The 15,830-nt window shown below is 26.8% G+C and overlaps 1 protein-coding gene across 1 annotated transcript; it reads right to left on the bottom strand.

The window, feature by feature from the left end:
• Nucleotides 1-4,562: 4,562 nt before the first annotated feature.
• LOC107013096 (alpha-farnesene synthase-like) lies at nt 4,563-8,238 on the bottom strand. The gene is made up of 7 exons (XM_015213083.1): nt 8,077-8,238; nt 7,159-7,429; nt 6,737-7,082; nt 6,434-6,652; nt 6,195-6,342; nt 4,946-5,197; nt 4,563-4,853 (listed from the first exon to the last, which is right to left on the bottom strand). The coding sequence occupies exons 1-7, from the start codon at nt 8,236-8,238 to the stop codon at nt 4,563-4,565; spliced, it is 1,689 nt and encodes a 562-aa protein (XP_015068569.1).
• Between the last annotated feature and the right edge of the window lie 7,592 nt (nt 8,239-15,830).

Raw genomic sequence — 15,830 nt, 5'->3', positions numbered from 1 at the left:
TATGATGAAAAAGTGAATGAAATATAAAATTGAAAAGAAATAATTGAATATTTGGTGTACTCATTCTTAAATAAAATACATAATTAGTTGACATACCTTTAGAATAAAAAAAAATTAGAAAAAAATGTCAAATTCAGTTGACATCTTTATTAGTTTGTATTCATTCAAATATGTATGTCAAATAAAATGTAGCTATTTAAGAAATACATTTGTATTCGTATATATTTTTCACTGTGTATTTATTTTTCTTTTCAAAATCTTGTTTCCTTTTCTAAGTCGTATTCATTCCAATATGTCTATTATTTGTATTTATATTCGAATACAAATAAACTAATAGAAAGTTGTTCTTCTTATAAATAATATACATAACTAGTTGACATACATTTGGATGAATACAAATTAGGGACAAATACAAGATTCATAAACCATGCAACATGAAATTTTTAATAAATACAAATATTGATAGTATACATAGTGATTTGAATACAAACTAAGAAAGCATACCAAATTCTAAAAAAGAACTATAAATAAAGATTAGAGATACCTTAATCAAAGGGATTCTTGTTGATTCAATTTTGGATTAAAAAAACAACCAAAATATATGGCAAAAAAATATTTGCAACTTGAATGTTGAAGGAAAATCAGAAAAGATAACCATGAGAGAGAAAAAAAATTAAATGGGAGAGAGAATTAACAATTTGAAAAGATAAATATGAGAGAGAATGATATTTTTTTTTAAAAAAAAGGATATATAGAATTAATTGAAAAAGAGAGATAAAATAGGAAGAAAATTGGGACACATAAATTTTTTAAAATGACATTTTTTACATTACTGCTAACATTTATAAAGTATGGATATTTTTACTAAATATGTTATTTATTTTGACTAATTTACTAATTTTTCCTTTTTTTATAGCTCGAATATAAAATTTCTTATAAAAAAGTTCTAATAAAAAGAATACTTATTATTCAGTAGTTACATTTTTTACTTCCATCATGTTAATTGTGGAAACTTCCTTGGTCCTTAAGTTTGGTCAAGAAATGAAATTATAGATCTATATATTGTGATTCAAACTATTCAAATCAAAATTTAAATTTTCAATAAACCTACTTTTATATTGTTTTATTTTTTCATTTTTTTCAAATGTCCACGATGACCAATAGATAGTTATAATTAAGTTCATACCAATTTTAACTTTGATTCATTTATCTCACTTTTACATTGTATCATTTAATTCGAGTGAATATTTACCAAGTTTTTCCTTTTGTCTCAACTCAAATTACAAAACAAGACTAATGATTGTAATATTAATTTGTTGGAGACTACTAAAATGGACTATTTAAATGAAATTGATTTTTATGAAACTTGGTAATTAATTATGTGCTAAGTAACAGTATTTTTTGTAGAAAAATATGCAAATTTATCAACCCTACACATTTCCAACAAAAAAAAAAAGTGTAAATCCAAAAATTAGAATAGATCAAATAATATCTTATCATTATAAAATAAACAACTCTACATATCTTATTTTAAAATAAGTCATATCTATTTGTCCATGGAAATAGGCATTTTAAAAGAAAGGAATAGTGCAAATAGGAAACCACGTTCGAGGAACACATCATGCAAAAGTATATACACTATTAGCAATATTTTATATATAAAAAAATAATAAGATGAACAATATTATTTATTTGGCAAGAGAATAAGCTTTAATATATTTTATCTTAATTCCTGTCTGCATTTTTGCTTCATTCACATGACAGCAAGCCAATTTTGAATTTTTCATTGATTTTCTAATAAGACTTAAGATTTGCTTCAATATTCACACGATATACATAGAATTTTAAATAGCGATACGGGAAAATGATCAATTATACCTGTAGATATTGAAATTTTGTGGGATTCTACAAGATGCGTTCAATTCAAGTTAGGACTCTACAAATTGTGTTCAGCTCAGATAAGGATTCTTGGAGGCTACTCAACCTTAAATCCTAGTTTATGCCTATATAAAGGGTACTAAATTTCCTTAAAAGGCATCTCGAAAAATCCACAAAGAGATCAAGATCTTGAATACTCCACAAATTGATAGATTATTCATATAGAGAGGTCGAATCTAAATCATCCTAATTCGAAAAATACGCCACTAACGGTCCTCGAATCATGGATAAATTATCTTAGAGAGTAAAATCAAGGGAGGAACAGATTTGTACTCACAATTTTGATGAATAAAATCATGTTTCTTCATATTTTATTTGTATGGTTTATTTATGATCCATATGTTTAAAATTTGTTGCAAACAATACCATTTGTTTGTCTTAGTTCTATTAGGTCAAACCACAGCATATAATATGAGCAAAGTGGTAAATTAGGACAAGATTCTAAAAGGCAAATCGTGATGACATCTTGTCCTCTTAACTTGAGTTTGTCCTATTTTTCAGTGATGAAATCAAGATTTTTATTACGAAACATTTATATATAAAAGAATAAATCTTAAAAAAAAAAGAGTTAATTTTCCGACAAAGAAATGTCAATTCACACCCCTTGAATACATGTTGTTCTGCCGCCACAAAGTGACAATTGTTACCTAGTTGATCTTCGTCATGCTCTGTTTAATATTATTAAGTTAATTGATTAACCGATATCTAAAGTTTGCGCTGATTTCATTAACGAGTAGGTCATACCCTTTATATGTAGAGAATTTATTTATACAATCGGGTCATTTATCACGTAAACATAAATAACTTTCTATGGGCCTGTTTGGCCATAGATTTCCCAAATAATATTTGGGAAAAATTTTGGCAAATAATGTTTGTTCACAAAATTTGTTATTATTTGGCAAATATTTTTGTCAAATATCCCAAATTTCCAAATACTAGTTTTTTCTAGTATTTGGGCCAAATCTCATTATTTAGAATCTTTTGAAAATTAAAGTTTACCCCAAACTTTTATCTTTTACAAAAATACCCTCTATAGTAGTTTTGCTTTGTATTACATAATTTTTTACGCGAACACTAAAATAGTGATGAAATATTTAGTGAATGTTAAATAATGATATGATTGTATGATGAAAAATTAGATCAAGGTAACAAAGTCATGTGCTTCATCTCTTCCCGATGTATGGAATGATCCTTGTTGCACTCACTCCAAATTACTACATTGCTCTAGTGTCATGAACACTATTTCTTATTGTTGTAACGTACATCCAATTGACTTGTGATACAAACTTATAGTTAGTTTTGATAGTTTTTAAAACTTATGGTTATAAATCATGTTTTTCTAAAAAAGTGAAATATATTTTCCAAAATCCTATGGCCAAACACATGGTGAAATTTCACTGAAATTTTCAATCAAATAATATTCGCCAAGAATATTTGAAAATTTATGGCCAAACACTAGCTATGACATGATTTACTCATTAAACTATACAATAATGATTGACATAATATTGAAGAAAGTGGATATTGAAGAGTTACCTTTTGAAACATGGAGTAGAGCTTCTTCTTCTGCAGCAGCAGCTCAATAGGAATTAGATTTGTCAAAAAAGGGTTGGCCCAACCCTACTCGGCCCAAGGTATGCGGCCCAATAAATTTGATGGATAAGGCATACCAACCCTTTATTTGGAAAGGCGTGAAAATGTTCAATTCAACTCAAACCTAGAAGGATCAACGGTTGGAGCATGCTAGCTCTTCTTTTTTTTCTTTTCAAACTTAAAATACTATAATATAAAATTAAAAAAAGAAGTTTTTCAAATCAAATATGACAAATAATGGTGTTGTTTCAATATAACTAGTAAAAAGTCTAGTGTGATTAACATATATCTAGGAAATTAGATATGCGAGATACATGTATCTAGTGTGATGCATGCCAGGTTCACGAGTGAGATGAGAGGGAGGCGAAGGTTCGAGATTTGTCTATGTATCCTAGATATATGTGAATTCACTTGGATAGAGTGTATATAGAACAAATTAACCTAATTTTGAGTACATGTATCCTGAGATACATATATTTGGAAGTACCAAAATCTGATAAAATTCGTAATTTTACAACATTATGTGCATTTATGTAATTAACTCATATACTAGTGAATTTTTTGTAAGTTAAGTTATTCTTTAATAAATAGTTTTGACCCATGGGTTGACCCAGCGCAACCCTAATAAAGCCATAAGGGTCAATGACTCGTATGAATTGGACTTATAAGCCCTAGTTTCTAATGAGCTTGAAAAATCTATCCCAACCCTACCCCAATAAGGAGTTGGGATGTGCTGGCCTAATGGGCTAAGTCCAGTTTGATGGCTCTAATAGAAATCTAACATATTGATAATGAGTTCATTTGAGCCCGATGATTCATTTTTCTTAACTTCAAATGACTTAGGTTTAGGCGAAAAGTACACATAAATACTGTAAATAATATATTAAAATCAAATCCTCAACAGATATTTATTAAAAAGATTTTATTATGCGATACAATCAAAAGGACTCAGTGAAATTTAACGCAGAATATAAAACATCATATCTTTCTTGTTCATACATATATCATATTTCTAGAAGGCTAGAAAATGATTATGTAATAGGCTCCATCAAGTTGATTAGGATTTGGTCTCGAGTCTTGCCATCTTGAACCCCAAATCCATCTCCAAATTGATACATAACATGTCCCATTAGCGCTATATTTATTACATGCTTAGCAATTTCGCGATGTGACATTGAAAGTGTATTAAAATGATAATTGATCTTCTTCCACGAATCCAAAATTATGCTTTCGATATGCTCTCGAGCTACATCCTCCGAGACATTTTCTTGTTGCATGTAACATATAATTGATGAAGCAACATCACCTCTCTCTAGCTCCGCCTACGTATATATATATTATGACAAAAAAAAAACTATAAGGGACGATGAAAATAGAATGAGGTAAAGTTAAGTTTGAACTAGCTAGGACTTACCGTTGAGGTACCTTGGTCATTGCAAAGTCGAAATATAACTGAAGTATGGTAAATAATTTCTTGGAAATTTTTGCTTGAATCAAGCGATTCATTTGTTATTTTATTATTTGTGAGACCATAAATCACATAATCAGAAAGTAATGGAACAGTGGATGAAATCCACCCATTGTTAAGATACTCTTCAAGTGTTGGTATATGGCCTTCATTATACCACTTTGCTTCCACCAACATGGCTTTACAAAAGTTGAGCCACTGAATTATTGAAACATAGATTAGCAAACTGTGATGCATTAAAAAATCATGTAAAAGATGTAATATATAGTTAATTAATAAGCACGTGGTAGAAACACTACAACAAAAATGACCATTAACGGCATTTAATTCTTAATTATCGCTAAATATGTATTTTTTGCGGCAACTGTCACTCTTTGTATACGTCCCTAAAGCCTTTAGCGACATTGATTCTAATGGCACTTAACAAATGCCGGTAAAGATTTTAGTAATCTTTATTAGTGTTAATATTTAATGCCGCTAAAAATTATTTTTGTTATAGTGACATAAGATAAAAGAAAAAAAACACGAGTACATTTGAAAATTCTGACTTTCAAAGATACTGGTTCCGCTGAAACTCAATAGCTTTAGCTTAAAATGTATATAGAATATTTTTACTGTCAAATCAATCTTAAAGTTTGAATATGAATGAGTCAGGGTGATTATACTCCCTTCATTCATTTTGAATAGTGGTTATTGAGAGTCAATTTTGACTAAATGTTTAAAATTAAAATTCAGATATTCGAAATTATATAATTCTTTTTTTAAAATATATAGCACCAAAGAAAGAGAAAAGTACTTTGGATTTTGGGCACTTGTAAACATTAGTTATAAGAAGATATATATTATATAGGGAAAATGCATAATTACCTCCTCAACTTATGTTTGAAATTTCAGAGACACACTTATATTATACTAAGGTTCTATTATCCCCATAAACTTATTTTATAAGTAATTTTCTATCCCTTTTCGGCCTACGTGGCACTATCTTGAAAAAAAAGTCAAATAACATTGGACCCACAAAATAGTGCCACATAGACCGAAAAAGGGAAGAAAATTATTAATAAAATAAGTTCAGGGGTAATAGAACCTTAGTATAATATAAGTGTGTTTTTGAAATTTCGGGCATAAATTGAGGGGTACTTGTGCATTATCCCTATTATATATGTAAAAGTAAGACTACTTATAGTATACTTACGCCTTGTTTGAGACAAGGAAATGCTGAAGGGCGACATCCTTTTTGTTGGTCATCAATCTCAGCAGATATCTCTTCTACTGTATCATACAATGCTCTAAAACAAATTTGTATACACTCTGGCAGACATTTTACTTCATTTGGATCCCACCTAATGAAAAATATGAAAAATCTCATATTAATTTTATGCATTTAACAACTTTAATTGATCAAAAACACCATGTATTATTAACAAAACCTACTTGTTTATGGCATGAGTAAATTGTTGTGCATCAGCTAATGAACCATAAATATCAAAAACATCATCTATTATTAATACCAATTGAAACACTTTAGTAACCCATTTTCTAATGCTTCCATGTTGAGGCTTAGACCCAATTCCTCCAGCAAAATAAAAGCATTCTACCATCCTGTCCCTTGTAAAAAACAAATCTTCAACTATGTCAAGATCCCTCCACCATCTGATAATTAAAAGACAAAAATTCGATGAAATAGGAATATACACACACAAAAAAAAAAAAATTAAAAAAAATACGCGTACATACCTTATAACATCTTTGAGATCTTTTAGGTGTGTGGCTTGAATTATATTGAAGTTAAGTTTAGCCAAATTGAGTAATACTTGATTTGTGTTGTTGTTGTTGTTGCCTTGTTGAGTAAACATTGTTATGTGTCTTCTAACATCATACCATCTCACTCTCCATGCTAATGGGAAATAATTGCTCAAATTTTCCTTATTAAAACTAGTATTCATAAGGTTATTAGTTGTGAATAATCTTATGTCATTTAGTAAATTTTCACCATCCATGCCCAAATATGACCCTTCCAATAGCTCCAATAATGTTTTTGTATCTGACATTTTCTTGCTATCAAACAACTCCTTTAACATATCTGTATTACAACAATCGAAAAGATGTCAAACATACTGTCTCTCTGTCTTAATTTATATGACGTACGTTTATATTACCTTGTGAAGCATAGTAGCCATGTTGCCTTAGGAGTCTGAAGCATAATGCAGTAGCATATAAGTCCTTATTGTCCTTTGTGTTACTACTTTTCATGTGCATAATTGTTTTTTCCAAAGCTGCTTTTGTTTCAACGTCGAAGTAATCAGTGAGGCCAAATTTGTCAATTTCATCAACAAGTTCAAGCAGGGCCACTGGAGTATCACTCTTTGAAAACGTGCAACTTATTACTTCCTCTTTTAGCTTCTCAGCTTCAATTTGGTACTTCCTTTTCTGCACCACAAATTATTAAAGTAAAATTGACACAAAATAAGTGGATCTCTTATTTAATACTCGTTTAGTCGATATTCTTTGACTTGATATGGTGTTTAAGAAAAAAAGGGAAGATTCAAGAAACTTACTATCTAAAACAATTTTTGAATAGTTATGTGGTTGAGATTGATTTCATTGAGGGTAAAAGGAGATATTTTAAGTTAAATTATTTCAACTCATAGTAAGGTGACATTTTTCTTGAGACAGACTAAAAAAGAAAGGATGTCACATAAAATCGGACAGCGAGAATATAATTTCCCTATGTTCGATTATAAATGAAAAATATTAATTTTAAGAATATTTATATATAATCTAGATAAATACTATGGAATGTGAGGGTGGAGCACGGGTAGGGTGTGGGGTACTATCGTACTGTTTGGGTGGGGGGTATATGGATGATGTGTGTTAAGGGTGTTTATCGTCGGAGCAACTCTCTCTTGTTCACTTATCAAAACTTATTTTTTTTACTTCCACTAGAAAAGTATTTAATTTCCTCAATTTAAGGAACTGTTTATTTCTAAATATAAAAAAACATTGACCAATCAAACATGAAATATCGATACGGGACATTTCGATTTTGATAAACGATGAGATTTGAAAATACTTACAGAATATTGAGTTGTAAGAGAAAGTAGATCATCGAATTTCCAAATGTTTGGTTTATATGAAGAAATTCTGGTTTGAGGCTGAATTTGATTTTTAATACTAAGAGTATGAATTTTTTGTGTTTGCATGGTTGGAATAACGGATAATATGCATCTGCAAGCCATGGTTTGAGTACATTGGAAGGTACATCAAGTGTGTGTATATATATATACTAGTCTTGGAAACGTGCGTTGCACGTTTGATCCCTACTATTATATAAAATTTATATAAGCCTAACTTTATAAATATAAAAATGATTGCGTTTACTAATTAAGTTGTTAATATTCCACCTCGATCGTCAAAAGATTGATTTCAGTCTCCTTGAAGATTCCAACATGCCTTCTCTCATTGCAAGCTCGATTAGAAATAGTAAGAATTTGTACACAATATATTTTGTTTCTGTAAGCAACAAAAGAATATATGAGAAATAAAGTGCTTAGTGTTATAAAATGAAGCTAAAACTAATACTACTGAAAGATAAAATCAACAGAAATATAGTGACAGTTAGAGATGGAATTTTTTTGTTTCTTCCAAGTGGGCAAAAGTCTCTTCATAATGTATAAAATGACACCATTTTTAGGATATGATTAAGTAAAATCAAAGAGTGTTTTAAATATGACACTAATTTCTTGAGAATGTGGAAAAGATTATATAAGTGTGGAAGATTAATGAAGAGATAGTCAAGGTGTATAGTATTAATACACATAATGAATAAAAATTAGACCTAGAAATTATTGACTTGCACTTTTAAACAATATATTTACAATAACTCTATAGTATTTTATTTTGTAATATCTTGTATCTGATGGAGAAATGAAAACTTTTTAAGAGCTTTTACTAATATTATAATTAATTATTTTTACAACACTTCGTTTTTGTATTTATTGTATCAAAATAAGTGAATTATAAATATCAGATTTCTGTAAATGAAGAAAATGTAATGGGATGATAAAGTGTTAAAGTATACATTTAGTGAAAGCTTTATTAAGAAGACAAACATGCAAATATTAATCTGAAAATTCAATTCTATATTGAGTTTTGAAGTGCATATCAATGACAAATAGTTTAAGTGAATTACCATTATCATATAGTGATTACATGTTACTATTTATTCTTAAATATTTTTTCGTTTAAATTTTTTATTGGAGTCATTGCTTAGTATTTAATAAAACTACATTAATAATTAAACACTCTGAAAGTTTGAATTGTTCTTATAATTAAAGTGAATGATGCATCAACTTGAAAAACGTACTAATCTACAAATAAAACTGTTGAGATATTGCTAGAAATTAAAATTAAAAAATGATCTATAATTTTAATTCATCTGAAAATTTGTAGTGATAATTTCAATTTTATATATAACTATATATTTTATAACATTCGATTTGATATAGAGACAAAATAGTAATCCAATGGAGAATTAAAGTAAGCATTATGAGGAGCATTAAAATAGAAATTCAACTAATTATCAAATTAAAAATTTAAGGAGTAGAAAATTAAATCACATGCAGAGAAAACAATTACAACCAACTTATTGTTTAATTAATATTAACAGGAAGAAAAAGGAATCACAACTGATACATTATTATTTAATTAGTATAATATTTAACTATAGTATATGGGCAAACGATAAAATAATAATCCAACTTTGAGGTTTTGATCTTCCAATTTTTTATTATAGGAATTGTTTTAGATTGAAGGGCAAAATGACTGTTCATTCAACTTCTCAACTTTGGCTATTTAATATTTTATTAATTAGATATTTTTATTTAGTATAGGAGTAATATGTTAATCCAACTTTGCACTTTAAACCTTCCCCCTTGTTATATATATATATATATATATATATATATATATATATATTAGAGTGCTGTAAAAAAATAAAAATATATTTGTTATTACAAAAATTATCGAATCACACCTTGTTTTGATGTGTTCGAATGATATTTAGTCATTCTTTATATATCCATCTTTTTACATATTAATTAATGAAAATATATGAATTCAATGCATTCTCTATTTTATATACAATATTTTACTATGCACTTCTTGTCCTTTTTTCTTTTGCACTCTTACTTTAAGGTCTTTACATCGATATATTAATCAACACAATCTAGCTAGAATAATTTATATGGTAAAAGTTGTGAAAATATAGAGAAACTGATAACTAACTTACCATCTCCCTCATCATTCTTGCAAGCTGTGAAGACCTTCAAAATCCAACAACATAGATAGAAATTAACTGTAAATCTGTGGAAGGAAGAAAATCAAATACATTGTTAGAGTGTGTCGATAAGAAAAAGAAGAAAAAACACATAAAGTCAAACAAAAATCAACAATGAATAGTGATATTGACAATTAAAAAGTACAACAAACATATTGTCAGAGTAACGATTAATTGCAACAAATAAATTCTTATAAACGAATATCTATACAAAAGAGATATAACTACAAACACGTCAAATAACTAAATAGATTGCCTAAAAAAGGGAAGGGGTGAAAGAGTTGGAGGAACTTATAAAGAGAAAAAACTCTTGAAAATATGATTATTTTTTCTCTTAACTTTTGAACTTTTATAATATGATACAAGTTTAGAGAAGCTCTTAGAAGACAAATACAATTGAAGTTAATATGGAAATATATAATATTTGTAACTGATAAGAAATCAAATATATTATTAATTAAGATTTAATGAAATTTATTAAATAAGATTGTGTATGATCAGTTTTTTAAATAATTAATAAAGAAAAATCTGAAAAAAGAAGATGCGAAAATGATTAAAGGTATAGGAATTTATAAATGACATATTAAGTTGTTTACAAAATTGAAGCAATATTATTAATTTGAAGAAATTTAATTAATATATTTTTATTAATGTTATATGATTAATTTCATCCTTAAAGGGTATAAAATTTTAATTTTTGATAGGTATTTTGGTAAATTTAACTTTGCACAAAAAAAAGCTTTCCCATTTTTAATATAATATGATATATATTATAAGATAAATTTAATTAATTTACCAAGTATATAATTCATCGTTAGTTTGTGCTAATTATAACAGAAAGAAAATTGAAATCCCGACGATTCCAAGCTTCCATTGTAAGTATTTTTGAAGCAACTACTTAACATTTAATATAATGTTATGAATATAATTCATCTGAAAAATTGTATATCTTTACCCGGTAGGAGTAAAGGAGGTACACTTAAATGATCATTTTAACTGTTACAAAACTTTTAATTTCCTTTTGTCATTTAATTACAAATGTTCATTGTATCTAGATAAATTCATGTCATAAATGGTAAGTTCTTCATTTTTAAAATATTAATTTTTTTATTATAATCAATGTGTAGTGTTTAATAGAAAATACAATAGTTTTTATTTATAAATAATGTACATTTAAATTTTTGTCCAAAAATATTATGATATTATAAGGACATTTTTGTAATTCAACTTTTGAAATAGAGGCTTCCCACTTATAATATAATATGATATATAAAATATAAGAACCATTTAAGAAGAAAGTCAATAAATAATGAGCCAGTGTCATTTAATTATTTGCGTTTTGTGGGGTACGTTAAAAAAAAAAAGACTAAAAAAATTAGGGTCTTTTAAAAGCAATATAGAAGAAAACTTCATATATTTGAAAGCATTTGTCCAAACTTCAATTGATGTTATAAAATGTTTGAAAAAAAAGAAATGTAATTAAAAAAATAAAAGAAAAATAAGAAATGAAACCTTTTTTTTTCTATAAAGTATTAACTGTCTTCAAGTGTACACAATATATATATAAGTTTTAGTACTTTATTTACAGGGTACACAAAAAATTGACATAACATGACATTAATCATGAAGATTAAGAGCGGAGATTAATGGACATGAGAGTTAACTATACATCATGTAGAAGAGTTGTAGGAGTAACTTTTTACGAGTTATGGACATTCACCTTAATTTTATTATTTCGAAATATTCCCTCTTAGATGTCCATAAAAATAGATACGATATGTCCCGTTAATATTTTGTTTATAAAAATTCTGCGAAAAAAAAACTCTAGGAAAAGAAAAAAAAACATTTCTATACGCCGAAAATATGGAAAAAATTTAGCACCGTTGAAATGATCACGTAAATTTTTCAAATGACATAAACTATCACGTAATTTTTTCTATTTTGTTTGTCACAATGACGGGCACCAATGTGGAAGATACTGACGGCTAATGGTATTATATTAAATTATATTATTATAAATGACGAAAAACTAAAATAAATGGTGTTATTTGGAACTATAAAGAACAAATTGTAGTCAAAGTAATTAAGATAAAGGCATAGAGTGTGTTTACTTAAGAGCGGGGAAAATATTTTTTATGTTTAATTGGTTAAAATATTTTTTTTTAGGATCGTGTGACCGTATGATATAAAAGCATGACATGAAATTCTCACATGAAGTTAATGTTTGTTTGGACATGCAATTTTATTTGATATGTTTTCTCGTAAACATAAAAATCTCAAAAATTATAAAACTATTAAAATTATCCTAATTCTTTATACTATCTTATCAAAATAAGTAAATATTCATAAAATTGCATAATACACTTTAACAAAGTGATTCTAAAGAAACACAACATTTATTGATAAAATTTTAATTCAATAAAATAAAATTGAACATAAATTGTAGTGTTTAAGTTGTTAATAAAAAAAAAACTATTTTTTCAATTAATTTTAAAGTGTGGTTAATTTTGCCTACTGAATATAATGATGAAAAATTATTTTTTATTAAACATTAATTTAAACGAAGTAATAATAAATTTGATTAAAAAATATTAAATCTGACGAATATAAATTGTAAAGTAAGAATTGAAGTAAAAATAAATTTTATATCGGTGAGAATAATCGTTATATGAGATCTAAATGGTTTAAAAGGTTATGATATAAATTATAAATTTTATTTATATATAAAATAAATGATTAAGTAGTAATAAATAAATGTGATTTTTTTTTTTATAAAATATAAATTTTTGGATTAAATTTTATATCTAAAAAATCTCGAATCATAATTTTTTAATAAATTCAAAATTTCATTTCATGATACGAAATATTTTTTTTTCTTTTTGGGTTTCATACATCATTTATGCCTAATGCCAACAGCTATAGCCGCCGCATAAGCAAAAAATGCTGATGGACGATGTGTTATATCCAAAATATTTACATTTGATTTGACCAAAACGTTCAAAGCTGATGTACGTAGTTTTTATTTTATTTTTAATGAAATAATTTATATAAAAATTTTAAAGCTTTATTATATTATATTATAAATAACATTTTTAATAGACATATAACAAAGTCATTCTAAAAAAAGAGCAACATTTCAAGATTAAAATTGATAATTATTTTTAATCATCCCTTTTGAAGTATGCGCGATATTCCTTCCAAAAAAAAAAATGTATGCACAATACTTAAAGAGGAAAAATCAATACATTTTTATTAAATAGGAATAACGCGATAAATTAATTTATTATTTTTTTAATTAATGTGGGGATGCTAATGCGACAATGAAGATGGGATGAAAAAGTATTTTTTCTATTTTTATGAATTTATAAATTAATATATTATACGTAGATATGTTATTATTAAAGTAACTTATTATATGATTTAATAAAGTATTAAAGTTTGGGGTCTTAAAAGTAAAATATCTATTCTATAGTTTCGGGGTCTTAAAGTATTAAAGTGAATAAAAAAGAGAAATTTTCAAAAAAAAATAGCAAAGATAATAGATATTATCAGGTTTTATAGATATAGTTTCAGTTATTGAGCTCCATAACTATGTTTCATCTGCTAATATACATATAGGGTAAGTGTATACAAATGGAGGTTGTGATTTGTATATTTCACTTACGAATATACAAACGGGTAACTGTATACAAATTCTATACTTATACATCTATGATTTTCTTAATTTTATTTGTATATTTCGCTTGTCAATGTACAAACATGACAGTTTATATGAATTTATCATAAATCATACATAAATAGTTAGGATAAGCATGTAAAATATGTATTTATATGATAAGAAATTGAATTATACAAATTATAAATTTATACAATCATAATCGAATTATACATATTTTGAATTTATACAATTAGAAAATTATACATATTCTGAATTTATACAATTAGAAAATCGAATAGTAAAAAATTTGGCTAAACTATAGCCATAGATTAAAAATAATCAAAAATATAATTATATTATGTAATGCACTCTAAATCTTTATCATTTCACATAATTTTTCAATAAAGAATGTGTAAGATTGCATTGCATCCGAGTTCATTCACACAAATATCTAGTTATTAGATGGTTTTTATTATTCATCCTCAAACATATGATCTTTAATTTTTATTAATATTCTTTTTTTTGTATATTGGTTTGACCCATTGTATCTATTTATTTTTCAATGGACTAGACAGAATTATATCAAAAGGAAAAAGAACAACTTTCACATATAGCAAATACAAAATTTATCTTTGTATGTTATAGTAAAGTTTTCACAATTGCGCTCTATAACAAACATAAATATGTATAGTTCGCTATACAAATACAAAGAAATCAATTGTATAATTCGCTATACATATACAAAAGAAAGCAGTTGTATACAAATCAATTGTATAATTTGTGTATGTATAAAACGAGAAAGAGAGAAATACAAAAGAAAATTGGGTAGTGAAATATTTGTATTGTATAATTATAAGTGTATCGGAAGAATATATATGTATTTGCAAGTGTATATACAATTTTCTCTCACTTTATACAAACAGAAACGCAATTTATACATTTCGTTTCTGTTTGTATAAGCGATAGAGGCGAGGGTGGCGAGCGAGATCTGGGAGTGGCGAGCGAGAGGAACGAAAATATATGTATATATACAATTTTTTCTCACTTTATATAAACAGAAACACATTTTATACACTTGTGTTTGTATAAAAGTAAGAGGGAGTGAGAGAGGGAGAGTGGCGAGCGAGAGTTTGAGAGAGAGAGAGAGAGAAGTGACTGACAAACAGTTTGCTACAAGGTACAATTAAATTAAAGAGTAGTTATAGCATTTAATTTAATTTATTAGAATGTCATTATATACAATTTTTCAAAGGAAAAATTATGCAAAATATCAACCCATTAGGCTACTTACCATTATTTAGCCCAATTTCTTTAATTTACCAAAAATTATCATTCGGCCATAGTTTTTCAAAAATAATGCCCTGCCTCTTCTTCTTGTTTCTTTTTTCTTCATATTCATCTTCTTCTGTTGCTTCTATTTTCTCCTTCTCCTTCTTCTTCGTTAAAATTCGACATACCGCAAACGAGAATTATTTATATCGAATAAAGTATCAAAAACTTGGAATATCAAAAGGACTTCATATCTAAATTATGAGATTATCTAGAGGTGATTTGAGTTGATCGACATTGAATAGTGTACGTTTTTTACTTCATGTATAGTTAGTGTATACTTCACGTATAATTAAGTTATATTCAACTTTTTGACTGTATCATAATGTTTATTCAGGGTATAGCTCATGTATAAATAAACTATATTGTTTGTTCCTTGCATATTTTCTATGACTTTTGACAAACTATATTCTATAGTCCATGTATATATATTTACCATTTTTGAAACTACTAAATTTCAACACAATCCAACTAAACCCATTTAATTTTGGGAAACTTACATAAAT

Source organism: Solanum pennellii, chromosome 3 (genome assembly GCF_001406875.1).
Source record: "Solanum pennellii chromosome 3, SPENNV200".
In the NCBI taxonomy this organism is placed as follows: domain Eukaryota; kingdom Viridiplantae; phylum Streptophyta; class Magnoliopsida; order Solanales; family Solanaceae; genus Solanum; species Solanum pennellii.
The sequence above is the reverse complement of the archived record's forward strand: the minus strand, read 5'-3'. Positions and strand labels throughout refer to the sequence as shown.

Coding starts and splice junctions, on each gene's coding strand:
- LOC107013096 (XM_015213083.1), bottom strand. CDS start 8,238: ATGGCTTGCAGATGCATATTATCCGTTATTCCAACCATGCAAACACAA. Junction 7,083..7,158: donor TGGCTACTATGCTTCACAAG/GTAATATAAACG, acceptor GTTGTAATACAG/ATATGTTAAAGGAGTTGTTT. Junction 6,653..6,736: donor GATCTCAAAGATGTTATAAG/GTATGTACGCGT, acceptor TTTAATTATCAG/ATGGTGGAGGGATCTTGACA.